At 45.4% G+C, this 27,499-nt stretch overlaps 1 protein-coding gene across 1 annotated transcript in view; it reads right to left on the reverse strand.

The window, feature by feature from the left end:
- LOC119463337 (glutamate [NMDA] receptor subunit 1-like) overlaps positions 1 to 27,499 on the reverse strand; it is a 168,163-nt gene that overhangs the window by 13,097 nt on the left and 127,567 nt on the right. The window contains 10 exon segments of the mRNA XM_049656667.1: positions 1,633 to 1,797; positions 4,122 to 4,246; positions 11,279 to 11,486; positions 12,436 to 12,580; positions 14,482 to 14,656; positions 16,763 to 16,875; positions 20,641 to 20,741; positions 22,791 to 22,967; positions 23,958 to 24,086; positions 26,810 to 27,059. Of these exon segments, the coding sequence (XP_049512624.1) occupies positions 1,633 to 1,797; positions 4,122 to 4,246; positions 11,279 to 11,486; positions 12,436 to 12,580; positions 14,482 to 14,656; positions 16,763 to 16,875; positions 20,641 to 20,741; positions 22,791 to 22,967; positions 23,958 to 24,086; positions 26,810 to 27,059 (1,588 nt within the window).

A 27,499-nucleotide genomic window follows, 5' to 3' on the forward strand; every position in this document is an offset into this window, starting at 1 on the left:
TACTTTTTTCTTCTTCTTTTGTTTTAAATTTGGAATCTTAATACTTTCAGGCATAGGTACTTCAATTCAATACCGAACCGCGTCATACGACACAAAACTGAGGGAATACCGTGAAACCGGCTACCGGGATACCGCAGACCGGCGAGGTGGCAGCTATTCATAGTCGAGCCGCATACTTCAGAGGGGGCCTCGAAACATTGTATTAGGTAATTCCACATGCTATTATTGTTCTCCTAAACCGTAGACAGCTGGATCACTCCAACTCAAGAGCTTCACACGACACTGTAGACACTACTGTGACCCACATCAAGCACGCGCGCAGAATGATCCATTCATTCTTAATGAAAAAATTGCCCGCCAATCCACCCTGTGAAGGTGGTTGGAAAGCGAAGCTTTTTACGCCACCCTCACGGTGACTGCGGCGCATTTGATAATTCACACACTACAACGTATTTTAACCACGCCATTTATTATTATTTACTTCACAACAATGTTCACTACTGCTTTATGATCGGTGTGATATACACTACTAGACTACCCCATAGTGGGGTAGTCTAGAAAATGAACCGAAGCAGTTACTAGGCTGGAAGGGTTTCGAATGACGTCAACCCTCTTTCAAGTAGCTGCATAAGCTTTGCAACAGCTGCAATCTAATCTTACGGACCGCGCCGAGCCTGTTTCCGTTGTTTGCCCGCAGCCCTTATCATCCATCATGTTGGCTCATCACTTTGACGCTTGTTTTTGTGGTTTTTCTTGCGAAAACGAGTGCTTAGTTGTACGCTGAATGCCTGAATTCAAGTAAGCTATACTGCTATACCTGCAATTGTTAGCGGTTCGTCGGGATCGTTTTTTGCTTACAACGACGGACACGACAGAACCCTTGGCTGGTAGAGGTACAAAGCTTCGCTTTAAAAAAATCTAATTACTACAAGAACCAACATAACTTGACCACATATGACTAACTTCACAGGTGAAAAATATTTCGTGTTATGCGCTAGGTATACCTACAACAATAAAAAGAATATTAGTGAGACTTTTTCGTCAGGAGGGCAAGCTTTGAACGTCATTCCGCCAGCTATGACAAGGCTTTCCGGCCAAACAATTGCAAAGCGAGTCTTGCAGAAATACTTCGCCCGATGGAAATAATATGACGCTGCTTTTTGGTGTCTCTTTAACAGGAAAATAAATGCACTTTGAAGGGTCACTAATTAACTACCCACTGCACTACATTGCACGTGCAAGAGGTTAGAAATATAGATCGTAGGTGCATCGAAATATGGCTGCTGCATCATATGCGACATATGGGGCATATGCTCGGACGATCACTTTCGCGTGACGTAGTGGAAGGCGTGTTGCGTGATTCGAGCGGCTTTAGCTTCAACCAGCCGACCGTCTCAGCCGGTTTTGCTCAACCAGCCAATGAGGGCACACTGAAAGCGATATCTCCTAAAGTGACCGATCGATAGGAGAGGAAGATAGAAAGAGAGAAGGCAGGGATGTTAACCAGAAATGCGTCTGGTTGGCTACCCTACTCTGGGGGAAGGGAAAGAGGAAATAGAAAGATGAGATAGAAAGAGGAGGGGCAGGAAGGACGAGGACACATCCCGAGGACAGTGGGACAATGGTACTCACCTTCTTTGCCAGGATGGTGATGCCTTGGTATTTAAATGGTTTGGTGAAGTCGATCTCCATCGATCTCTCCGGGGTGATTGTGAGCGGCGCGATGATCATGTCGGCGACGCCGCGCACCAGATCACCAACCATGCCGGACCAACGTTTGTACGTCGACCCGTTTACCTGGAAAGAAATAAACATTTTTTTGTCGCACGTCTTTTTATAAACTTATTCAAGCATGTGCATCTATGTTCGCTCCACTTGTAGTAAACAAACGAGACCCCCGTGATTCAAGAGTTGTGTTCGTGCGTGTTCATTGCGTATGTGATTAAAGTGCAATGCCTGGCGCGCAGGCGCTGCTGTTTGTCGAGTCAAGTTGTCCCATGTGGTCTTTTTCTTTTTTTTTCTCACGGCAAGTGAACTTAACTTCTGTTCTGGTGCAGCAGTGTCTATAGACTCAATTTGTGGGCGGCAGAGTTTGTGAACTGTTCGCACAAAAATACGTCGGTAAGCGCTTTCTGTAAGGGGGCTTTGGCTTTAATTTATGCATCGTTCGATTGTTTTTTTAATCACACTTTGGAGCAGTGAGATATCCGGCACATCTAAGAGGTGTCAGCACTTTCTTAGATATATTTAATAAAGAACAAAACAAAATAAGAAGCCGCAGTTATATGATGTCGTAGGCAGTATAGGAGTCAACGCTGTACTTTTTGGTGTCTCCGTAGTGCTGTTTTCTTTTTTATATCTTCTACCTTGAATCTGATAGAATTAGCTCAACCTGCGGTTGTGTGTGTGTGTGTCCTTTTTTGTGCTCTTTATAATTAGTGTACTTGTGCGTGCACGAAATGTGTGGCCATAACTACTTTCCAATATTTCTTGTTTCTATTCATGGTTAGGAAGTTGTGAGGGGAGGCGGGGACACGCTTTGTTTCTCATCTACGACTTCGGATACCCGGCTTCTAGGTATCTTTCTATGGTATGTTATATTTATAGCCAACACACGGCGAAAACAGAAAACTCAAGTAATGCAAAAAATGAATAATAAATGGAGTGCGTGTTTGTACACTGCAAATTTGGCTCACTTTTCAAACCAATAACACAAATGATCTATAAACTCAGCTGGCCTCTCTGTGCATGAAGCACTCAAATCATTGACACACGCAATCATCTGCCGTCAAAGTGTATCCATACATCTCTGGAAGTTCACACTACTAATCTACTTTAAGTATTTTCCCCATCGAGAAAATAAGAAAGAATGTTAAAAAATACTGTCAGCCCTTATACTGGGGTGGAGATGGAAGACCAGCGGAGCTCTACTATGGTGGGAAGTATATATTTCCAATTATGACTATTAAGATGTGATGGTGTAATTGGTTATCTGAACTATTAAAGAATGAGAAATATATATGATCTGGTGGTTTCCATTTATTTAGTGACCACCGGGACCATGGCCTTATGGTCGTTACGGTACACCTGCATAGGGTGTACGGCAAAGGTTGGCACGTTCTTCATAAAGATGTCACCAACGCCGCGGCAAAAAGCCACCACCGTAGATAACAGTTGTGCCGCGTTGTTTGTGTGACCGCACACAGCCACTGTCAAAACGCTGGCTACGTGACGGAACGGCTAAACGCCGTTGTCGACACTCTCGGGAGAGGCGGGCGAGAGCCCAGAGAGAGTCTGCGGCACAGGCGGCAGAGGCCGGTAGGGCTGCGCGCATGCGCCGCCGTGGGAGAGCGGGTACGCACACGCACAGTCTAGGGTGCCTCGATGCCCTCCTCGCCCACCACTCCTCTTCCACTGGGAAGTCGCGTTTGCTCTCCACCGTGCGTTCGCTTCCTGTGAAAGCACGCGTCCCTCACTCTCGCGCACTTTTACTCGCACATACAGCATACGGCCAATGAGAGTTTTTTTTGTTCTATTGCCGGACGCAACCATCGAAGAGTAAGCCCTTAACAGCTTTGCTGTAAAATTCTTATCGTCTATAATCCTCACATCCAAAACTCGCAGATCAGCATATAGATTCCTGTATAAGGACCCGTATGTTCTCATAAGTTACATGGCATTATTAGATATGAAACTATTCATCATAAATTATTTCGTTTGAGTTGACCGGTCCTCTTTCACACTTACATCACTTTTGTTAAGTGGGCTATTCAGGTATCGCTGGTTCACTGCACACAACTGTGGGTCCTAGCTGTGCATTCTTGAACAGCTCTGGTTACTACTCGTAACTGCGTCACTACTGTATTACCACTGTAGCGGGATACGAAGCACCCGGAGTGACATCAAAGTACGAATGATTACTTCATGTGATTGAAAAGATCGGCGGCAGTAGCGTAGCTAGAAATTTTTTTTTTCGTGGCTCGGGGACGGAGGGGGGGTCGCATACTAACACGGAATTTTTTTTTTTGCCCCCGGGGGGCAATTGTCCGGTGTGCAAACCCCTGGCTGCGCCAATCATCGGTGGCACCCCAGCCCAAAAGTCACATTCAACCCAAACTTACGAAATCAAACGTTCCGTACTGCCCGTCTTGGACTTGATACAATGTATATGTAAAGTTGAGTTTGTGGGCAAGGCTTCTCAGGAGATCCATGCAGTATCCCTCGCAACAGTAGGGATACGCAGTACCTGAAACAAATAAAGGGAGAGTATACTGTAAGAAAAATCGGCGAGAGAGAGAGAGAGAAAAAAAAGCAAGGCGAGGAAATGTAGGAAGGACAACCAGACGAGCGTCCGATTAGCTACCCTACACCGAGGGCATGGGAAAGGGGGAATAGAAAGAGGAAAGAGGGATAGAGTGAGCGCCGCATGCAAGCGGGAGTGAGTTAAAACACCAACTACCCTGGAGATAAGGGAATTCGGTGCAGTTCAGGTCGGTAAAGTTAAAAAAACTGCAACAGTGCACGAATAACTTTTTTTTTTGCGCCAGTGACATTTGTGGCGATGGTCCCAGTATCTCTGACTCAGGAAGCGGTATTCATTCCATCCGGTTTTTAAGTTGTCCGGAGAGAGAGGCGTTGGACGTCGTAACGAGGACAGGTACACAATAGGTACTTAATAGTTTCCCTGCACCCATGGTAGTCACAGGTGGGGCTATTGGCCATAACTATACTGTTAGAATAAGCATTCGTAAACGCCACTCTCAGCCATAAGCGGTACGCCAAGAAATCGACAAAAGTTTGTAGAGTGGAGAAAAAAAATAAGTGTATCTAAAAGCTCAGTGGAGGTGGTGTCAAATTATTTGCAGAACTTTACGGAGAAATGCATTGGCGTTCAGTTACTTTCTTAACAAAACGTCGTTTTATGCATTGAAGAACAAAATTAACTGGAACAAATTAACTGAAATGCATTTCTGCGCAAAGTTCGGGAATTAATATCTCGAAACTGGTGTAATCCTGAGAATTCGTTCCAAGTTGATCCGCCTTGCTAACATCACGGCTAGAATTTTTAAATTTCAATATGATCCGTAAGGTAATTAGTTAAAACTTAATTATTGAGTATTTGTTAGTCGATTATGCACTTCACTTTTTTTGTGCAAGTAATGTCCGCCTCTTCGAGTAGACCAGCTCATGAACTAGAATTGTGCTATCTGCCACAGCCAACGTCTAAAAATTCTTGAAAGTGTTCGCTGAAACACCCGGTATATTATCATGTACAATATGAAAAAAAAATAACATTTTGAATTTGATATTCTGTCGTACCCTAGTCACATAGAGCATATAACTTGTTTGCAACATGACAATAAACAAGCACTTTATGCAGTAAAACAGAGGCATGCGATAAACCCTGTTTACCGTCGAACGATATAACGATAAAAATTGCATCAGTAACAAAGATCTTAGGAATGCCGTAAGCTCATAGGTGGCTCCACCGTGTGGGCAGAAAAACATGAAATAAATAGGGTGATAAGGGATGGAACTAGATTAAGGTGATAGTATTTTACCGAAATATAAAAAAAAGAAAAAGAAAAAAAGATTGTTTAGAAAAAAAAAAGGGCACAGATCAGTTGCTGTTTCTACAGTATCCAGAACATTGGGCTTTTTTTTTCTTTCCTTGACAAGAAAAAGGTCATGACAGACCCTTTATCTACTACTCGAACGAATAGGAAACCGTTTTTTTTTTCGGGGCGCTTCATTTGTAACAAGAAAAGATACATTGCTACTAACACCAGGACGGATGAGCCAGCGGATTATAAAATTAAGTTTGAAAGCGGCAGTCCGACCTAGTGAAGACCTCTACAATCCAAGAAAAAAAAAAGCCAAGAATGAAACAAAACAGGAGGAGGAAAGCTGACGCTCACGAAGAACTCACGAAAAAAGAAAGGAAAAGCAGTAACGGAGATGAGGTTTTCAGCTCAGCTAAAGCAAAGTGCCGACTACGCCTGCCAGCGTGCAGACGCACGAGCCTTCTCCATCGAAAAGCTTCTGCCAAAAAAAACAAACAAATAAAACGTTTCATAATGAATGAAGGGGGCGAACAATAGGGGAATTAATTTGGCAGCCGCTGACAGCGCTCTCCGGCGCCGCAATAGTCCCGCGGCTATACGCACGACGTGAGAGGTAAAAGGCACAGGTGAAACGACACACAGAAAAGGAGCCGCGAGCAATCTGGCCACAGGTTTTCAGTGATGGGGACCCCTTTCCTCGGGAGAAGAGAGCGCTCGGCATTGATTTACCGGGCTATTTTTCTTTCCCGTCTTCAGCGCGCCATTCAATGCGTTATTGGCTGTGGCAGGCTCTTTGTGCTGCCGTCTTGATTGTGTTTGTATTCCCTCAAGGCCTCTCAGGTGTTACAGGGCCCAGAAATCTTTTTTTTTTTTTTTTGCGGGGACCACATTGCGCGCTGTTTCACTTTAGTGCAGCCTGCGTAGCACTGGCATTGTGTACGGAACAAAACGTGTTCTCTTTTTTATACGCTTTTCGAGAAACCGGTGTTAAGAGCAGACTGCTGGCTTATTGTAACCTCATCACATTGCATACTTATATGAACATAATCCACAATGACTGGCTGTTTTCAATGCATTAATTTAATCATATATAAGTACTGCAGCTACGTCGTACATCTTTAATGATACACTGTGCTCGCATTGAACTGCCTGTGAACTGCTGTTGACTGCTCGCCAACTCTCTTTTTTCGTTAAAGAACAAACCATGATTACTTGATGTGCCAATTTTACGTGTTGCGGTGTGCATTATGCTTATTCGAACTTTCTGACAGCTATGTAAGGGCGTTCCGACACCTATTCACATCACAATTTATAATTGTTTTCTTTGTTGTTTTGCGCCGACCTATATTCGATATGCATTGTTTGGCCTTGTGAGACGGGAGCAACCGGCATACGCCAAGACACCACGGTCTCTGACAGACACATTTAATATAGAAATAGTCGTGGTTGTAAGTTTCAGTTATGAAGACGTCTACTATTAATTCAGGTTGCAGAGCCATCATAATTTTAACATGTATGTCTTCGTAATTTTATATTCAAAACACCGAACAAAGTAGGATGTAGTGTGATGTGCTCTTTTACCTCGGAGGTGTATCGACTAGTGATAATTCAAATTGATGGAGCTTAAGGTACCAAACCTTGGTAACTTAAGTGGATAATGAGAGAACTCATTGCGTAAGACTCAATGTTAATCCTAAATGTTATCGTTCTCTAATACGCATCCCATCTTAACAAGTACGCATTCAATTCCCCTCGGAATGCGCTTAGCGCGGCTGCTAATCGAGCGCTTCACATCGGGCCCAGCAGAAGAACGGCATAGCATTTCATAAGCTTACTAGAAGTATACGCATACAGTGGAATCTGGTTGACACAATTCTGCGTAATACGTTGTTCCGGATAATACGTTTTTAAAAACATTTCCTATGTTCATATTTTTTGGTGCTTGCTCCGGACAATTCAATTTTCGGATGATACGTTTTATTTTCCGGTTCTCGTGAAGATCGGATCAACGAGATCAAACTGTATATGGTACCGGAACGAGAGTCGAGGCTGGTAGCAGCGCCAGTGGTGCCGGATCGTGGCGGTGTGTTCAACTAAACCGCGCGGGGCTTATATCACCACGACCGACCTTGCCACACTATCTGACGCCCTAAAGGTGCCTGCACAGTGCATTGACCATCATGGAGCTATTGCATGTTTACGTGTGCGCTTTTAAGCGGGCAGAGCTGTTCAGACGTCACCGCAACATTTTGACGCCACAAATCGCCGTTGTTCTCCATATCCCGTCCTACGCTATTTAGGCACACGTTCACATGGTACAAATCTTAGCTGCACCTTCGCATCCGGGGTCCTCAGCGGGAACGCTAATGTGTGTGCCCACGACGATCATTCTGGCAGCGGAAGCCAGATGCGCTGGTTCCGGCAGAGCCAACTGAGCAAAGCGTCAGGGTACTCCCACTTGGATTCATCGTTTTCTGCAGCCAAACGCACTGCGCGTCTATGGAGATCTCATAAACCTCCACGCGAGGGGCCACGCATACGCCCCCGATATTAGGACATCATGAAGACAGTGGCGCCAACGGCACGAACGGGTGTCAAGTGTCCGTACAAATGCTAGGGCAATAAAATGTTAGCGCAAGTTACCGTAAACGTGCACGAAGTCAAATACTCAGCACGTTCACGATGGATTATTTCTCAAAGAGACCGCATAAAGTCAGCATCTATGAGAAAGTCACGAAGAGCTGCGACAGCGCGTCTTAGCATGGATACAACCAGCTTTCACGAAGTATTGTTCTTTTCGCGATGGGCCGGCAACGCTACGTGTGATGACGGTGGTCGGAAGGAAACCCTTCAACACGGTCTCTCTGGCTGCCCTGGCTACCATGTACAAAGAAAATCAATCACAGCTGAGCTAGCTCACTTTGATCAAAAACCATTATTAGAGTAAGCGTTGGAAATGCGGGAAGCCGGTCACGGGTTAGATGTGCCGTTACGTGCCAAAACCACGATTTGATTATGAGGCACACCGTAGTGGGGGACTCCGGATTAATTTTGACCACCAGGTGATCTTTAACGTGCCCCCCACGCACGGGACACGGCCGTTTTTGCATTTCGCCCCCTCGAAATGCGGCCGCCGTGGCCATGCCCCGGCACTCGGTATTGTTCCTATCGCAATAAAAATGCAGGGGGCCATGGTACTTTGCGAGAAAGGCGTGAATTCGCTGCAACGTTATGTAGCGAATTCATCCGAGTTCATCTAAGTTAAGCAATTTCGTCCCAGTTTCTATTCATCAAGGGTTTAAAGGGCAAAACAAGAAAGTTTGGCACGCTCTCGCAATTAAAGCCCGCAGTAATTTTGTACTCACCCGCACCTGTATATGCCAACCTGGCAAACGCAGTGCTTTCTCTCAACTTCAGCCACTATAACACACTAAAATGAAAAAAAAATAATCATACTGAAAAAAAACATTATTTTTAATCTCTTGTGCACAGCCTCGAAGTGCTATTTAATTTTGTATGACAGAGGGGTGTGCTTGATATTGAAATACATGTAAAAACATTACCAGCTCTTCCGCTGTCGAGAAAATGGAGGTAAGCGAAGCTTGTCGTGTGTGTATCTGATCTTCCGGGTGATTTTCTTTCTTTCTCTCTCACTTCCTTTCTCTCGTTCTCTCTCTCTCGCTTTGTTTCTCTCTCTGTTTCTTACTTTCTCTCTCTTACTTTCTTTCTTCCTTTCTCTTTCTTTCCTTCTCTCCCTCTATTTATTTCTCTCTTTCTTCCTTTCCCTCTCTCTTTTTCTGTTTCTTGCTTTCTGTCTCTCTTTATCTCTCTCTCTCTTTCTTCTTGTCCCTGGTATCTGCCATTGAGCTTGGATCCTTTCTGCACTACCACCTGGATCGGCCCACATTTAAGCATGACACCACCCCCACCGCCGACACTTGTGAGCCTATAAAGCTTCGCTTAAAAACTTGGTGCTCGAATGACCCATTGTGCGAAATGCAGCTCCACTGACGTGAAACCTGGGGAGGTGCGAAGCATGTAGTGATGCACCGCTAATGGGCTCATACTGCCTTAAACAATGATTCATAACCCCGTAAACGCGGCCTCCCCATTACTACGACAGAAGAGAAGAAGAAATAAACTTTATTTAAAGAGCCGGCACTTTGAAGAGAAGTGATATTCTATGCTGGAATAATGAGCGGCAACGCAGCCAGCTGTGGAAGACGACGACGACGACCGCGGGAGCAGTCGCTCGAGCGCGTGCCGAGCGCGAGCACGAACCGCTTGCTTCAACGCAGCCAGCTGTGGAAGACGACGACGACAAGGAAGCGGCTCGAGCGCGTGCCATGCGCGAGCAAGAGCCGCTTGCTTGCCGTGACTACTACGACGATTACGACAGGAGACGCCGACAGCATGAGCGCATAAGGTGCTTCGAGCGCGAGCACGAGCTGTTTGCTTACCGTAACTACTACGACGACGACGATTACGACAGGAGACGCCGACAGCCGGAGCGCATAAGGTGCTTCGCACCGATTAGTAGGCAGCTATACGAAATAAAGACAGTCGTTTTATGGGCCGTATAAACTTGGAAGTATTCGTTTACTAACTAAATTAGCAAGCATGGTGCCAGCCCGCGCAGGCAAACATGAGCACATCACACTCGACGACCGCGGACACTCGCTGTCAAAACCCTCACGTCAGGAAGCGCGGTAGCAGCAGCGAGCGAAGTGACCCCCGTGCTGTGTATTACATGACGTGTCATGTAGGTCATGACAATGACCCAGCGAAAAAATATTAACACTCAAAAACCGCTGAAATGGGTTAGGACGTGGGTACTAAGTGAAGGATGCTGGTAAAAGTCATAGTCATGAGCATGACTCAGCAAAAATGAGAATGACTCAGCGAGAAAACATTAACACTGAAAAACCACTGAAATCGATTCGGACGTGAGCACTACGTAAAGGAAACACTAAAGGATGCTGGTAGAAGTCATAGTCATGAGCATGAGCATGATTCAGCAAAAATGACTGACTCAGCAAAAAAAGATTAACACTAAAAAACCAATGAAATTGGTTCTTACGTGGGTACTACAAGTGTAGGAAACACTTAAGGATGGTGGTAGAAGTCATAGTCATGAGCATGACTCAGAGAAATGACAATGACTCAGCGAGAAAACATTAACACTCAAAAACCAATGCAATGAGTTCGGATGTCGTACTAAGTGAAGGAAAAGGCTAAAGGTTGATGGTCGAAGTCATAGTCATGAGCATGACTATGGCTTTCGCCTTAAGTTCTCTTAGGTTCTCTAAAGTTCTCTAAAGGGACTCCTGAGGACTGATGACATGAATGTCATGACATGCCTGTCATGTAGGTCATGAAAGAGCCGCCTATGTCTTGGTGCTCTCATGTCGTTTCGTTAACTTGGTAGGCTCCCCGCACACTGCTTCGCATAAAATCGATTCCCACAGGGCGAGGGATCTGCCGGCTTTCGTTTTTTTTTAGTTAGGTTTTGTTCTTCTGAACAAACTTGTGAGTTGCTAGCGTCCGCCCTGTGTGCTCTTCTCATCTGCATGCTTGCTATGCGCTGTAATCATTACGGAAGTTAGTGACGTCCTGGCAGCCTGTACAGAGGTTCATTAGTGACGTTTACCTCTCTGTCTTCACGCACGTGCAACAATATGCAAATACGCAGGAGACAGCGTTCGTGCACGCACCGTCTGTGCTGTTGGTCCATGGACAGAGTATCTCGGATGGCAGGCACTGAGACTCGTCCGCGACAGGCCTCACCCACACGAAGGGCCTCTCGGCGATGGTGGCGACGTGCAGGTGCTTGGGGATCACGTAACCCAGCGGCGTCTCCGTCTGCCGCCCGGGCCAGACCATTTTCTCCAGCTCCAGCTCGAGCTCCATGCTCATGGCCCACTGGAAACGATTAGCCAGTGTGTTTCCCAAGCGTCGACGAACTAACTCGCCAGTCGTTACTCGTCAGATACAACATTGTCTGAAGGCTGCACTATGCTAGCACCTTGGAGCTTGTAACTGCGGTACGATTTTGATCTTTGGAGGACCAGAGCGCCAACGAAGGCACTCCTAGTATTCGAAAGAGCTAAGGGGCCTTAAAGGCTCATTATGGGGCCTAAAGGCCTCAAACTAAGGGGCATAAGAGGCCTCAGACAGCGTAGGTATGCAGCAGCATCCGTGCGAATTTCTATGTTAGAAATTCGAGTGTATGCGTCACAAGAAGCTCACAAAATAAGATGTTTTTGATACCGAAACTGAGAAAAACCCCACCCTTGTCTTGCATGACTCAGAACTTCCGGTTCCTCGCCTTGACCTCCGAGAGTAGGGTACCGCCCGCGGCGCGCTGAAAAATCTCGGAGGCCGCGTACTGGTAATTACGTCATATCCGCTATGTGCTAGGCGCACGCGTCGTCTGTTTAAGCTCTATGTAAGCTGTGCTAATTAGAAAACTGCACAATTACTAGCGCTGTAGCTTTGCCAAGATTGATTCAGTCAGTTTTACAGTACTCATTTATAGCCAATTTAGGCCAAATCTCGCTGCAGTTGGCATTCAATGACACGTTATAAATAGCTTTACACTGTGAGTGCGTGTTCATGGGTGTAGGTGACCTTTGTTCGTTGGTGTGGTCATTGCGTATGTCTCAGACAGTGGAAACGTGCTGTCCTTTGCCGGCAAGATTCCTGAACTTTTTTTTGCAATAGCTCAGATTAAAAAAAAAAAACACCTTATGTATTTTCTTAACTTTTAGCCCGCCACCAGTATACCGCCGCCTGCAGTATACCGAGGAGAATGTGGCTTTCGAAAGTGCCATCCTTCTTCGTTATTTCAATCAAGCAACTGCGGGCTCACCTTGGAGAAGACGTACTGGCCCACTGGGACGTGGCTTCCACGCACCACGTTGAGGATGTCGTAGTCGCTGTCGAGTCGGTCACCCTTGTCGTCGAATCGAACGCGTCCTGTCTCCCCGCGAAGCAGCTTCTGTTTCTTGAGCAAGCTGTCGATTAAAAGCGCCGAGACGGTGGTGTGAGAATCTCCTCGCTAAGGAGTGACATAATATTCAGCCCAATAACTCTACAGTTACCCAAGTGTGCCGTCTCATTTTCAAACTACGGAGATTCGTTGTTGAAGCTCGAATGGTGTTCTGCGGTACCGATTCTCATATCATCGAGTCAGTTTGACGTGATCAAATGCACTGGGCATTTGAAAATTAGGAACGACTAAGCAGTGATATTAATTCACTAAGGTGACTGCGCTGAATACCGGGGATACAAATGTAACGAAAACAAAATTTCAGTAATTCGAAAAGTACAGGACGTAGCATGGTATACTTTTCACAGAAATGCGCATAAAGACGTGTGCTTTGTCTTAATAGCAAAGAAAGATTTTGGAATAGCTTAATTTGCCACCGAGAGGCACTGATTGATGATGATGATTACTTACAAATGGTGATGATGATAAATTTGATACGCAATAGAAGAAAGTGCTTGTGGCATGTGCTACCAACCCATTCAAAGATTCAATTGGACTGGAATTCCTATCAAAGAAGATGCTCACATCATCATCACCGTTATCATCATCATCATCAACTATAGGCATTTCGTTTGAATTTCGGTGGTTACCTACAGGCACGTAGCTTCCGTGAGTTAAGTTCTTTACTGTTACTATTGAAAATCTAGCACTCTGCCTGTCTCAACTTTACTTTATGAGGTTACCTATGCCTGTGACAATTCCGTACACATTTCATCCCTGTTTATTTTCCCCCCTTAGTACTCCAACTGTCTCCATGATCTCCACTGCTGGCCAGTTGCTGCTCCCATCAGTGGTACTAAAATTTTGGTGACAAATGCAACCTATTATGACAATGGTGCTTTTTGTAATAAGAAAAAAGTCGCCATTCCGCCCGAAAGGCGAAGCATCGATTGTGATAGCAAATTAGTAGACAGCTATATAAAGTAAAGATAGTAGTTTTATCGGCCATATAAACTCGCGAACATTCGCTTACTAACTAAATTAACGAGCATGGTGTCAGCGCGCACAGGCAGACATGAACACGCAACCCTCGATGACCACGGACACTCACTGTCAAAACGCTGGCGTGAGGAAGCGCGGTGGCAGCAGCGAGCGAAGTGACCTTCGGTGCTGTCTATCGCTCAAACGCAAATTGAGCGGCGAGAACGCAGCACGCACAAAGGTATGAGCCGTCGGCGCACCTAGACTCTGCTCCCAACGCCGATAACTTTCACGATAGGGCGTGCGCGGCCGAGCAATACGCAGCTTGCTGACGGAGTACAACGCCACCCCCCTCCATCCCTTACTCCCAGTGGCTTGCGCGTGACGGAAGACATCGCGCTTCCTTCCCAGTTTCCTCCCTTGCGCGCGTGAGATTCAGCCGCGATCGTCGGCTCCCCTCGCACGTTTTCACTCGCACATGCAGCATACGGCGCTTGGCGACGGTGTTATCGGCCTTGGACTTCGTACGACGGCAAAAACGCGCCTGCAGTGTTCATATAGTTGCTATCGCAATAAAAACGCTGTCTTTATTTATCTCAATTTCAGTGAAAACTGCATCGTTATTTGCGTACGCTTTTCATATTATTGATTTTTACTTTGATTTCTTACTTTTTGATCACGCATTGTTTATTAGTTCTGAAAAAAGTGCGAGGGGAAGGGGGAGAGCTGATACTACATGACAAGAAAGTCTTATCTCACTCATCGGACTAAAGTGCTGACCGCAAGCAGCGACTGCATTTAGCATTATTATATATCTCCAGCCATTAAACTTTATCTGTCTATTCCAAAGAATTTTGCATAATAACATTGCGAATAAAGTGGACTAAGAGTTTCGATTATACAGCTCGATAGTTTCTAATGGAAGAAATATGGTTCGAAGCGCACCTCACAAGCTTGAGTCCAGACTCCCAGGAGTTTCCAAGCATGCTGCAGCTAATGTTCGGCTGAGTCATGTTGGGGTCCTTCTGGAGTTCTTTCAGGGCTAGAGCTATCACCTGAACACTGTCCCGTATGTGGGCTCTCTCGTCGGATGCGTTTACTAGTTCTAGCCCCAGCACACCTGAAATGAAAGCGAAAAAAAAAAAAATGGCCAACAGATTTATGACACAAGGCCGTATTACAACTACACATCTGTCGTAAGCTAATAGTGCCTGTTTTCTTCGCCCTGATCCTATGTTACTTGCTGTGCCTAATTTCATGCAATTGATTCATGCCCTGCTTTAGTGTGCGTATTTATATGACATACATTTTGGAGAGTTTTATGTGACTTAATGTCTAAACTCTGAGTGCATTCATGTGATGTGACGTCATGTGTGTTTTTGTTACTTTCTCATTCATGCAATAGTGTCGTCTAGGTCTTTCATTTTTCGAATGTAATTTTACGTGAACGCAAATAGCCGACCGATCTCGGAGGTCTATTGGCACGCTTTTGTTTAAGGACGCCGCCGCAGGATGTCGCCCGCTGGGCTACCAATCACATAGCTTTACACTGTCCATGGACGTACATCTACGCTAGGTGCTATCAGAGTCCTTAAAGAGAATGCTCAAAAGAGGTTCCTCGAAAGTATGAAATGACTCTGGTGCTAACAAAGTCCATCCATCCACGCGCCACTGCCGCTTTTGCTAAGTAGCGCCAATCATTGATGTGCGCCGCTGTTCCCTGATTCGCCGGCACACATCGGTCCCGCTCCGCCAGTTCCGCTTCCCGGATTTTCGCTTTTACAGCCGTTGCACGCTCGCATCTCCACGCAGTGGTCGAGTGGCTACCAGGAGTACTTAACAAGTATTGACGTTCAGCCATGTTGGTATTCAGTGTAACAGGTATCAAGCGCTTGCAAAGACGCGGAGGTAGTGTTGTGTCTTTCATCGTCCACGTCGATTCCGCTCGGAACCAGAAGTTGCGATGACGTAAGTGCCGCCTGATGCCGGAAGCTGACGGGATGAGTGAAAGAAGAGCACGGAGGAAGATGGCAGGTTGGTGGTACTTAACCTGGTTAGGCGGAAGCGTGTATGGAGGGGCTTTAGGCACTATGAGCATAAATTAAAGCGCGAGCAGTGCCGATACTACTCCAATGTGTCGTTCCGCTTCCAGGTTCACCTTGCATTAGTAGCGGCGGCTTAATGCGTACTCCTGAACGTACACTACAAACTGGCTTAGAAACTGGTTACAGAACCATTACACATCGCACTACAATGTAGTTACGGGTAACGGCCGTTCTGATTCGTTATTTTCTATTAGTGTTTTCTATTCGTGATTAAATGTATGCTTATGGTATAAAACAAGGTTCACAGGAACGGAAAGAATTGAGCGCCATGAAGAGAGCGGATTGTACGTGCGATCCTCGTCTGTTTCGCGATCGCATTAACAAGAAAGAAAGACAGACATAAAGAAACAACAGCATGCAACTATTTCTCTATTTATGATAGCTCATCAGTGCTGCGCTAAATACAACCAGTGTCACTAATTGCGAGCAACGACCGTATGTAGTAAATAAGTTCTACCCTCTCTAAGAGCATTTGTTTGTTGCATGTCTAACATGCTCATCGCTGAGGGGCCACATCGAATGAGCGATGAGGACAGGTGGAGCTTTCCGTTTCAGCGACCTTTTGTGCCAAGTGAACATCATAATAGCTGCGACAGACACCGCGAAAACTGCATGAAGTCAAGTTTGACAGCTACCGTTGTACACTTCTGGTGTTACATATTTAAATGCGCAACGGGTGGTGATAATTATTAGACAATTTACAACAATGGCTTCTTCCGCCGCAGGTGTACTTTAAATTAGCTGTTGCGTACAATTACTTTTTTTTGACAGCGTTGAATGTGAAGGTGTTAGCGATGGGACAGGCTGACACCTTTAAGAGTGCAAAGTTGTTGGGAGGGTACTTAGTAATTGCATCCCTGCTCAAGCAGGCAAATATATATATATATATATATATATATATATATATACAAAACAAACAAAAATACAGGACACAGCGCTGAAGGCGCAGAATATGGAACGAATTAAGCGAAACAGAAGTGTACGTAGTACTGTTCTAGAGTGATTTTCTAGAAAAACGCAATCATTAAGAACATTCGATATTAGACATCTCGTATTTTTATTGCAATTTCGAAAGCCGTTGCCAAGTGATTGCTTAGTGTAAAACACAGAAGAAGACTTACCGTCAGGCACATTTGGTGCTCTGAGGGCTTGTTCGGACACAATCCAGACATAGCCTGGACTTGTCATGTTCAAAAAGGCCACTTCGGAATATATTCCCGTCGCATCTTCTGCACTGGAACACACAGGGGAATAGTGGGAAGGCTATCAATTCGTGTACTTCCTTGCGGGCAGACCATGGTGTACTAGGGTGCTTCACTTAACTTGGGCCAAACTTCAAAAATATGCAAATACTACGCAGCTAGACAAAATAAATGTAATGTTGTTTGCCGTCACTTGGAGGTACTCAGGTTATTTTTTGCATACCGCCTAATTAGATAATTAGTCCTAATTACTTAATCAACTTCTCAATTATTTTAATTAGATGAAAAGTGTCAATACGAAAATTGTGGAGCAACATGAAGAACTCCTTAAACAGCTTTCTGTTGCTCAATACGTGCTACATAAAGTGTTTTTCCGAGCGTGAAAGAAGCCCGCGAACACATGCAAAATTGCCGCACGACTGGTGGCTCGAGGTACTTTGTGTGTATTCACGGGCATCTTTCACGCTCGGGAAAACACTTTTATGCAGCACATATTGAGCAACAGAAAGCTGTATCGGCAGTTTCTCATGTTGCTCTACAATTTTATCACTGACACTCTTCATTTATTTATAATAATTGAGAAGTTAATTAATTAATTATGACTAGTTATCTAATTAGGCGGAATGCAAAAATAATCTGAGTAACTCCGAGCGACAGCAGACAACATTACCTTTGTTCTGTCCAGCTACGTAGCATCTGCATATTTTTAACGTTTGGCCCAAGCAAGTTAAGTGAAACACCCCGTATATTTTCAGGCATTAGGGCTGTGTTCATGAAGGTAACGAAAAAAAAAAGAATAACGCGAGTTTACTGTCCTTGCAGATATATCTGATCTGCCGACCTTTGATACTCCTCATTCTGAATCATATATCCATTCATGCTTCGGACCAGCGCCATGAATACCGCTTACATCATTCGAACTATACGGGATGTTTAGATACATTACCTACGCTGCAGACAAGCTGATGATCGAAGTATAAGCGCACGAAGCAACGAAACATTGGTGCCCTTTTGAATTAAGACAGCGAGTTATTTTGGTGATATCGTTCATGTATCGAATTGGTGACACTGATGATTTGAGCGGATGTACCACACGTACCCTACGCAGACACAGTAATACTGTAACTGTGAACATTTTTCTTACTCGGGGAACTGCGTGTATTACGTGAATAAGGTATTAAAAATGTCAGTGTATTATCTAAAAGTAGCTTTTATCCTTTCTTCCTGTTCCTTTCTTCCCCATGCAGGCCACCATTGAGGTGTCAGCAGCTATATTACATGAAGCCGACAGAGAATGAAGCCAACGAAAGCAATTAACTGTCCTTTTTTTAAATGCATTGTGACATTATTTAGTAATGAGGGCTAAACTGCGAATGAGGGAAATGGCGGTGGACGTGGGTTCGGTTACCACCAGCGGGAAGTTGTTTTTTTCTTCCATTGTTATTTCAGCTATTCACCATCTACATTTTAATAAAGCTTTATCAGTCATCATTAAGAATAAGAAGCTTATCGTAAGATATCATAAACAAAGGATTATATTTGTTCATTGCAATTAGAAGGAGAGTTCAGTTACCTTATACGTTCCTTTGCTCTATTTTCTGTTGGCTTCATAGTCGTTACTAAATGTCGAGGACTTCGGTTCCGCTGGTTCAAGCAGATCAGTTACTCAGTTACGGTGTGGTCAGCAGGAATTGCCTTCCATCTTTTTAATTAGGTAGGCTGCTCCCTCCCTGAGATTATATTTGGATGATCAAAACAGTGATGCGTTTATTTAGGAATACCACCGATCCCTTAACAGCAGCCACAGTTGTACGTATAGTCACCACCAGCCCAGCGTGTTCTCCGTTCCAACGCCGGCGCAACGCCGGCGGCGTTGGAACGCCGCCTAAAACAGAGAGGAAGTGCCATCCCCCTCGCCCTCCTTTTTTTCCTCGATATATTGCTACTACTATCATCATCATCATCATCATCATCATCATCATCATCATCATCAGCTTATACTTATGTCCATTGCAGGACGAAGGCCTCTCCCTGCGATCTCCGATTACCCCTGTCTTGCGCTAGCGTATTCCAACTTGCGCCTGCGAATTTCCTAACCTCATCATCCCACCTGACTTTCTGCCGTCCTCGACTGCGCTTCCCTTCTCTTGGTATCCATTCTGTAACCCTAATGGTCCACCGGTTATCCATCCTACGCATTACATGGCCTGCCCAGCTCCATTTCTTCCGCTTAATGTCAACTAGAATATCGTCTACTCCCGTTTGTTCTCTGATCCACACCGCTCTCTTCCTGTCTCTTAACGTTACTCCTAAGATTTTTCGTTCCATTGATCTTTGTGCGGTCCTTAACTTGTTCTCGAGCTTCTTTGTTAACCTCCAAGTTTCTGCCCCGTATGTTAGCACCGGTAGAATGCAATGATTGTACACTTTTCTTTTCAACGACAGTGGTAAGCTCCCAGTCAGGATTTGGCAATGCCTGCCGTATGCACTCCAACCCAATTTTATTCTTCTGTAAATTTCTTTCTCATGATCAGGGTCCCCTGTGAGTAATTGACCTAGATAAACATATTCCTTTACAGATTCTAGAGGCTGACGGGCGATCCTGAATTCTTGTTCCCTTGCCAGGCTATTGAACATTATCTTTGTCTTCTGCATATTCATCTTCAACCCAATTCTTGCACTTTCTCGATGAAGGTCCTCAATCATTTGTTGTAATTCCTCTCCATTGTTGCTCAATAGGACAATGTCATCTGCAAACCGAAGGTTGCTGAGATATTCGCCATCGATCCTCACTCCTAATCCTTCCCAGTCTAAGAGCTTGAATACTTCTTCTAAGCATGCAGTGAATAGCATTGGAGAGATTGTGTCTCCTTGCCTGACCCCTTTCTTGATAGGTATCTTTCTACTTTTCTTGTGGAGAACCAAGGTAGCTGTGGAATCCTTGTAGATATTTGCCAAGATATTCACGTATGCCTCCTCCACTCCTTGATTACGCAATGCCTCTATGACTGCTGATATCTCTACTGAATCGAATGCCTTTTCATAATCTATGAAAGCCATATAGAGAGGTTGATTGTACTCCGCAGATTTCTCGATTACCTGATTGATGGCATGGATATGGTCCATCGTAGAATACCCCTTCCTGAAGCCAGCCTGTTCTCTTGGTTGACTGAAGTCAAGTGTTGTCCTGATTCTATTGGAAATTATCTTGGTGAATATTTTATACAATACTGAAAGCAAGCTAATGGGTCTGTAATTCTTCAATTCTTTAACGTCTCCCTTCTTATGGATAAGTATAATGTTGGCGTTCTTCCAGCTCTCTGGTACACTTGAAGTTGTGAGGCATTGCGTATAAAGGGCCGCAAGCTTTTCAAGCATGATATCTCCTCCATCTTTGATTAAATCTACTGTTATTCCATCTTCTCCAGGCGCTTTTCCCCTGGTCATATCTTTCAAGGCCCTTCTAACTTCATCGCTAGTTATAGAAGGAGCTTCTGTATCCGGTTCATCACTATTTCGAATGGAAGAAGCTTGGCTGTTTTGGCTACTGTACAGGTCAGTATAGAATTCTTCTGCTGCTTTTACTATGTCATCGAAATTGCTGATGATATTACCATGCTTATCTTTCAGTGCATACATCTTGCCTTGTCCTATGCCTAGTTTTCTTCTTACTGATTTCATGCTGCGTCCATATTTTACGGCTTCCTCAATTTTTCCCACGTTATAATTTCGAATATCCCTTACTTTACTACTACTATACCACATCGCATATAAGTTGCTCAGCGTAGCAAACTCACGTTGCGTAGAGCACAAACACACGGCAGTGAATTTCCTTGGTTTCTTCCAATTCTTGCGTAATGTCGGTGATGCCTGGTTCGTATTCGATGACTCGTTCGAGCTGAAACCAGGAAAACAGGAAGAAAATGCAAATTGTCATAAACAGATTGGCCGTGCACTCAGATTCTATTGACGGACTGAAAGAAGTAGCACTCGTCAACTACATGCTATATTGACGAGGATATTTATATATCCACTGTGTACACGCTAACAGCGCATTCTTTTGGGAAATAAGGTAACTTTGAAAAATAGATTAACACTTTCCTGCGTCAAGGATTAGTCTCACTCGCCCAGGCGTTTCCTCCAAAATATGCCAGCGACGAGTGTCACTCATCCAGAGATTTCCTTACGTCTGCTGAGCACCACGGATAAGCGGCGGTCATTTCATCACTTTGGTGTAGGTGCTGCACTATTAAATGGCACCACCTTCCCAAAAAAACTTCTATTATTTTAGGGCGTAGTTGGCGGAAACTGAGCGAAAGTCTGGCTACGCTCTGTTTCAAAAATGGCGGCATGGAGTGCGAGCATGAGTGCGAGAATTTCTTTCTCGTATTCGCCCGACCCGGAGAAGTCCCCAGAGATAAATGTGGGGACTTTCGCTTGGGACTTTTGCTATACTCAACACCTGTCTTTGCATAAGTACTACGGAGGGTGATGCGGTTTGCTCCCGCATTTAAGCATCGCTTAAACTTCCATCCCAACGGGATCACAGCGGCCGACACAGATTCCGTAATGCCGAAGTGGCAGTTTTTTTATCGTGATTGGTCGGCCCCTGTCACTGGGGCGCGCGTAGCCATAGGTCGGCGCACTCACTCATGAGTGCACTCACTCACACTCACTCGCACTCATTTCAAAGACGTGAGTGCGAGTGCCAGTGAGTGCCAGTGAGTGTGGTTGCAGGTGAGTGAGAGTGAATGCCAGTGTGTGTGAGTGCAGGTGAGTGCGTGTGCGAGTGATGCTAGTGAGTGTGATACCCCTGTCAAGCGGGCAAGTTAAGTGCACTTACGGAGAGTGTCACTCGGTTTAAGTGCACTTTGCCCAATCTAAACGTCGCAAGCGGAGTGTCACTCGCTGCAGAGTGTACTCCGGTCGAAGTGCGTTCACGGAACGCACTTTGCTGGCCGAGTGTGTAGCCTCGTCGCCAGCGGTTTCAATGGTATAAAATGTAATGCATAAAAAAAGGACACAGAAGTTCATTTTAGTGGTTGAACAGCTCTTGCGCACAAATAATAGCCTAAAACGCGTTCATATTCTGTTCGAGCAGGATGAAATGCCGCGTCGTCGCACGCCGCTATGTCGTTCTGGATTGGCTAGGCATTTTTCTTGGCCAGCATTGACTTGCCACACTCTTAAATAACAAATATTTTCGTTTTTTGTTGAAAAAACAAAGATTAAGTTTGTTTTAATTAACGATATAATGTAAGACAATCACTTTTTAGAAGTACTTTTGTTTTAATCTACGTTTTCACAAAACGCGCTCGTAGTCTGTCGCCATTTTTTTTGCTGCGAGTGCACTCAGTTTTCCCGTTTAGAACCGCGTAGCCTAAAGTGTCACTCAAGGTACCGAAGTGCCCTCCCCGTAAGTGCCCTTAACTTGCCCGCTTGACAGGGGTATGAGTGTAGGTGAGTGCGAGTGCTAGTGAGTGCCAGGGTGTGTGAGTGCAGGTGAGCGTGAACGTGAGTGAGTGCGGGGCCTGCAAAAAATTATGGTGAGTGAGCTTTCTCCCACACTGCCGACCTATGCGCGTAGCATAAGTTTGTCGCTTCGCAGTGCGCCTTGTGCGCTCTGCCAGTTCTAGGGTCATTGAACAACCTGTGGCACTGCTTACGAATGAGGATCTACGGTTTATGGCCTCCAAGATTTGCACGCCGCTCTGAAATCTCGAAGGCCGTCCATAGGCCTCCGAAATTTGAGAGCAGCGCGCAAATTTCGGGAGACATGTACGGTTTGTGAACACGAACCGTGGGTACCACAGACCGGAAATAGATGCAGAGGAAAGCTAATGGTGACGAGCTATAGGTGGCATCCGCCACCACCCCGTTTTAAGGAGGACACTCATAATATCCATCCATCCATTCATCCGGATATCCATCCATTCCTCGCGTATACCTTGATGCCCTGGGGTTCGGCTTTGTTCTGGAATCGTCCCAGCGTGGCGCGGCCGTCGTTGTCCGAGCTGTGGATGAAGACCACGCAGCGGTACTTGAGGAACTGCAGCAGCTCCACCCACACATCGGCCTGCTGAGAGTACGGTGGCACCGTGCGCAGGAACGTCCGGTGCAGGTTCTGGTACAGTGGGCAAGAACAGTTCAACAGAACCTGAAACAACGCCTCGTCGTCACAACCCTAGCGTAACGTTTTGTTAACTCCGGGCAGAGCTCAAGGTTAGAGCTCGGGAAATGTGACGCCAGGAACTGAAGTCGTATAAGCGACTTCGATACGTGCACGTGGATCACACTTTGCCCGAAAGTGTCCATGAACAGGCTTGACTTTCTTATAAAAATTACTAGACAAAACTCCGCCGCTGCGATGCCTAAACTACCATCGGAATGATGTATACTGCGTGGATGTATCTACTCTTCGCGCTTGTAGCTTCAAACGTTCTTGTGTCGTTAATTATCACGCTTTTTTTTAAATTTCCAAGCATTCATAGTTTTTTTAGTGCAGCAATTAGTTCTTCGTGCAGATGCGTAATCATTGCAAATGGTCGAATTTACGTGGGATGAAAATGCGCTGCTAAAGATTGCCAATTTACAACGTCAGAGAGCCATTTCAAACTATAAGGATTAGGCACGCAAATACGTTTATTGCACGCCACTTCTAGGCTGGATGAACGGCCGTACTTACAACTCCCGTAGACAGTAGCGCCAGAGTGTGCTTTTGCGGACATTTTTAGAGACCATAAGAAAGCAATTATCAGGTCAAGAGAAATACGGCACCCGGGCATTACCTATTCTATTATTATTGGTCCAACAAGCTTTATCACCACATACCGCCTTTATGCTGTTTTACAGTCCAGTCCACTGGACTCCACTGCACTCCACTCGCTCGCTCGCTGTCGCACTCACTCACTCACTCACTCACTCACTCACTCACTCACTCACTCACTCACTCACTCACTCACTCACTCACTCACTCACTCACTCACTCACTCACTCACTCACTCACTCACTCACTCACTCACTCACTCACTCACTCACTCACTCACTCACTCACTCACTCACTCACTCACTCACTCACTCACTCACTCACTCACTCACTCACTCACTCACTCACTTTGTCGGAGAGGGAGCTGTGCCTGGAGCTGATGCCGATGACAGGTACGTTGTAGAAGCCGCACGTATACGATACTGCGGCGGGAGACAGTTCGCCGGACACTGGGTGACTGATCACGACAGCAAACACCTATAAATGGGCAAAACAACATGCTCCTTGAGTTCACTGGTGGGGTTCTGCAAGCTTGCATAAAACCTTCTTACAAAGGAGATAAGTTAAGAGTTTCTATTATGAAACAGGTTACCTTAAATGTAAAAAAAGGACACTCGACTTTACTTTTTTCTTCTTCTGCTATAGCATGATGCTTCTACAGTAAAACAATTCAGTATGTGTCATGTGCGTTAGAGAAAACAATAACATTAATAAAACATGTATTGTTAGCATACTGTTGTTTCATTTACATCGAAACGAGATAGAGAGGGACTTTTTAATGTACCCAACGTTTATATTTGAGCTGAGTATTCTTAACTATTAGTTTCATTTAGAGACACAAGAGTCATCACTCAAAAAGAGGATAAACATGTAGATAGGCAAGGCTCTCACGAGGTCATTCTACTTTGGCAGTGTTACTAATGTCTTTCCGACGATCCAGATTCTTGAAAACGTTCGCATGAAGCAAGAAAGAGGATAGTGTTTATTAAACAAGCTACTATTTCACCAAAAGATCTCCGCTGTCCAAGCGAACAAAAACATAGAAGACAGAAATAAAAGGCAATGAGGAGGATCTTGAAGAGGCCTGTATGACGGGACATTCAAACTTGATGAAGTTTGAAGTGCTTTTTGTACGGGCGCAGTACTTCAGAAGCGTATGCTGTCGGGAATTAAAGTACACAGCCGATACTCAAAGTGCACACACTGTGGTGGAAATAGTTTCTGTTGAAACTGTTGAAATAGACGAGGTTGAAAGGCGAAGTTTGAAGATGGTAGCTCAAGGTTTATAGTTGGTTGTCTGTGTTCACATGTCAAACATGCGATGATGAAACATGTGAAACATGTGATGATGAAGACGTAGACAAGGACAAAGGGTTTAACAAAACTAACGAACAACACAGACGCGCAGACGAGGGCGCAGTTTTTGTTATCTTTTTAACGCATTATTTTCGCTAGCTTCCTTTTAATTACTGTAGAAGCATGTGCTTTTACCGCAAGAACGTTCACAGACCTACACAACTACGCAAATAAAGTACTCAAAAGAATCTGAGAACATGTACGAAAGTGAGTTTTCGTACACGACAGGACTGAACTATATGGCTACACACAAGTACATATAACAAGATTGAACACTCACAGCAAATCAATAGACTGCTGTACTTCGACTTTTGTGAAGCAGGCTCAGACACGAACATTTAGTACAAGCTGCTCACCTGTTTTCTTTCCTCCTAGACACAGAGTTGACGAACTTTAGGTGAAACATCCGTGTTAACTATGTGGAACAGTTGCCGGCCGAGCACATCAGGCTAACCCCGCCTGTTGCACCACCGTCACTACCACCAGCTTTATAAGTTCACCCCCCCCCCCCAACAAAAAAAATTATGCCATTTGGGACGTATCTTGTTCCCAAGCAAAAATCGTCACCTGTCTTTGCTTGGGTTTCCTTTCTTGCAAACTCTGCGCTCGCAACTTTCCCGCCAATGCTATGCCACGCTGATAACGCGCATGCCTTTAATTACCGGGTGCGCAGAGTTAAGATAGACTTTCAACGTGTCCGGTATTCCGGTTTACGCAATCGCCTTTTACGTAATACCGTGTTACCGGATGCTGGCAGTGGCACATTGTGGCGCTTCATCTAACCACAATACCTTATAGACACGTTTTTCTTGTTCCACGAGTGTTCTTCTAGAAAAAAAAAGAACATGTAAAAAGGCACCGTGTTCACCATTTACGTCGCTGCCGATAATTAACACCAGCAGCGAAGTAGAATACCCTTGGCTACTGCAATATTAGCTCTGTGTTTGGTTGAGCTCTGTGCTACCAGGTGGCGCCACCAGTAATCCGCTGCCACAACACTCTAAAGAAAGAAAAGGCACGCAAGATAGACAACGAATGTTGTATGGGGACAAGATCAGCCTCAAACTGTGCAAACATTTCCTAGAGTGCTGAACGGCTCGCGGGGTACGCTGACGACGACTACCACCGCGGCACTACACTCGGCACTGTCAAATGTCGCCATATTGTCGACTCCCAAAGCTGCTACGGCCTCTTTGATTGGCTCAAACCGCCAACATCGCGGTATTTGAAACTATGAAGAAGAGTGCACCCGGGCTCATGCAAATGAGTCACAGCTGGTAAGAGGCATTCTCTAACTTAAGCAGCTTTTTGCTAAGCTGGCGGTAGTGGCGGTAGTTTTGCATCACGCGTAATCAGGTTTGCATGCTTGGTCAGCAGTTGTGCAGCCCGAGCATCTGATGCGTGGTTAACACTGGTGTGGGATACTGTAGGCATACACATACATCAGAAGGTTGCGCGTTGAAATCACGTCCTGGTCACCAGTAACTGTAGACTACTAGGCGAAGTTAAGAAAATTCGCTACTTTATTCTCACGGTCATGAGAGACACAACTGTGGACCGAACAAGGCGGTATATCCCGACTTCCTCTTCTTCCATCTCTTCCTACCCGCTGGCGCGAGTTTGCGGAACCGACAGGTCAATACGAAAGGCACGTCACACTAATGCGTCACCAAGCAGTTGACCAGCTCAACGTCTCGGAGAAGGGCAATCAACAGGCGTAGCAACCCTTTCCTTGTTACTCCGGTCCCTTCGAGGAACACTAGGTGTTAAAAACTCGCTCGAAAGCTGTTTGCTAACGATATAAGTCTGTACGGAGGAAGCCGTGTTCGGGCACGAGGACTTACCTGTGAAGAGATGAGGTTTTCGCAGACGCTCTGTGCTATGCGTATGGGGTTTGAGTTCATGTGGACCGTCTGTGCGTAGAGGGTGATGCCGTGTTCGGCAACGGCGTCCTCTATGGCTTGCGCGAAGTAACTGGTGCTGTCCGGAGGGTTCACCACGGCGCCAATGTGGAAGATGGGCTGCGCCTGCTGCCGCCGCCGCAGGAGAGCCCCCGAGGCAGGCGGGGAAACTCCCGCCGTAGCCGTAGAGCTGCTGTAGGCAGAATGCGGGACAGTATAACTGGCCTAGGTTTCGCATATGCATATTATGGCTACGCGAAAAGGGAGTATAGTCGACAGGCAGCCATGGTAACAACCTCTGTTCTGTTATTTGCTGTTTTATATGGGTTTTTGTGGAGAGATATTAAAGTATGAGGTACCTCGGCTACCTCATTTCTCTATGCTATACAGCAAAAGTGAAAGGAATCAATAACAAAGAAAGAAAGAAAGAAAGAAACGCGCGGAAAAGATATGACAGGGAAACTAAAAAATCCGAGGACACCTATGCACTTCTTATGAGTAGCGAATGCGAAAGCATTAATGTCCCATTGAATTCCGCTCCGTCGAGGCGCGCACGTGACGTGACGTCACAGCCAATGGGAATTTAGTTGCAGTTTCGCTGTTACAGACGCCTGCTTTATCGCTAAATGAGCC

This window comes from Dermacentor silvarum, chromosome 9 (assembly GCF_013339745.2).
Source record: "Dermacentor silvarum isolate Dsil-2018 chromosome 9, BIME_Dsil_1.4, whole genome shotgun sequence".
NCBI classification, from domain to species: Eukaryota; Metazoa; Arthropoda; class Arachnida; order Ixodida; family Ixodidae; genus Dermacentor; species Dermacentor silvarum.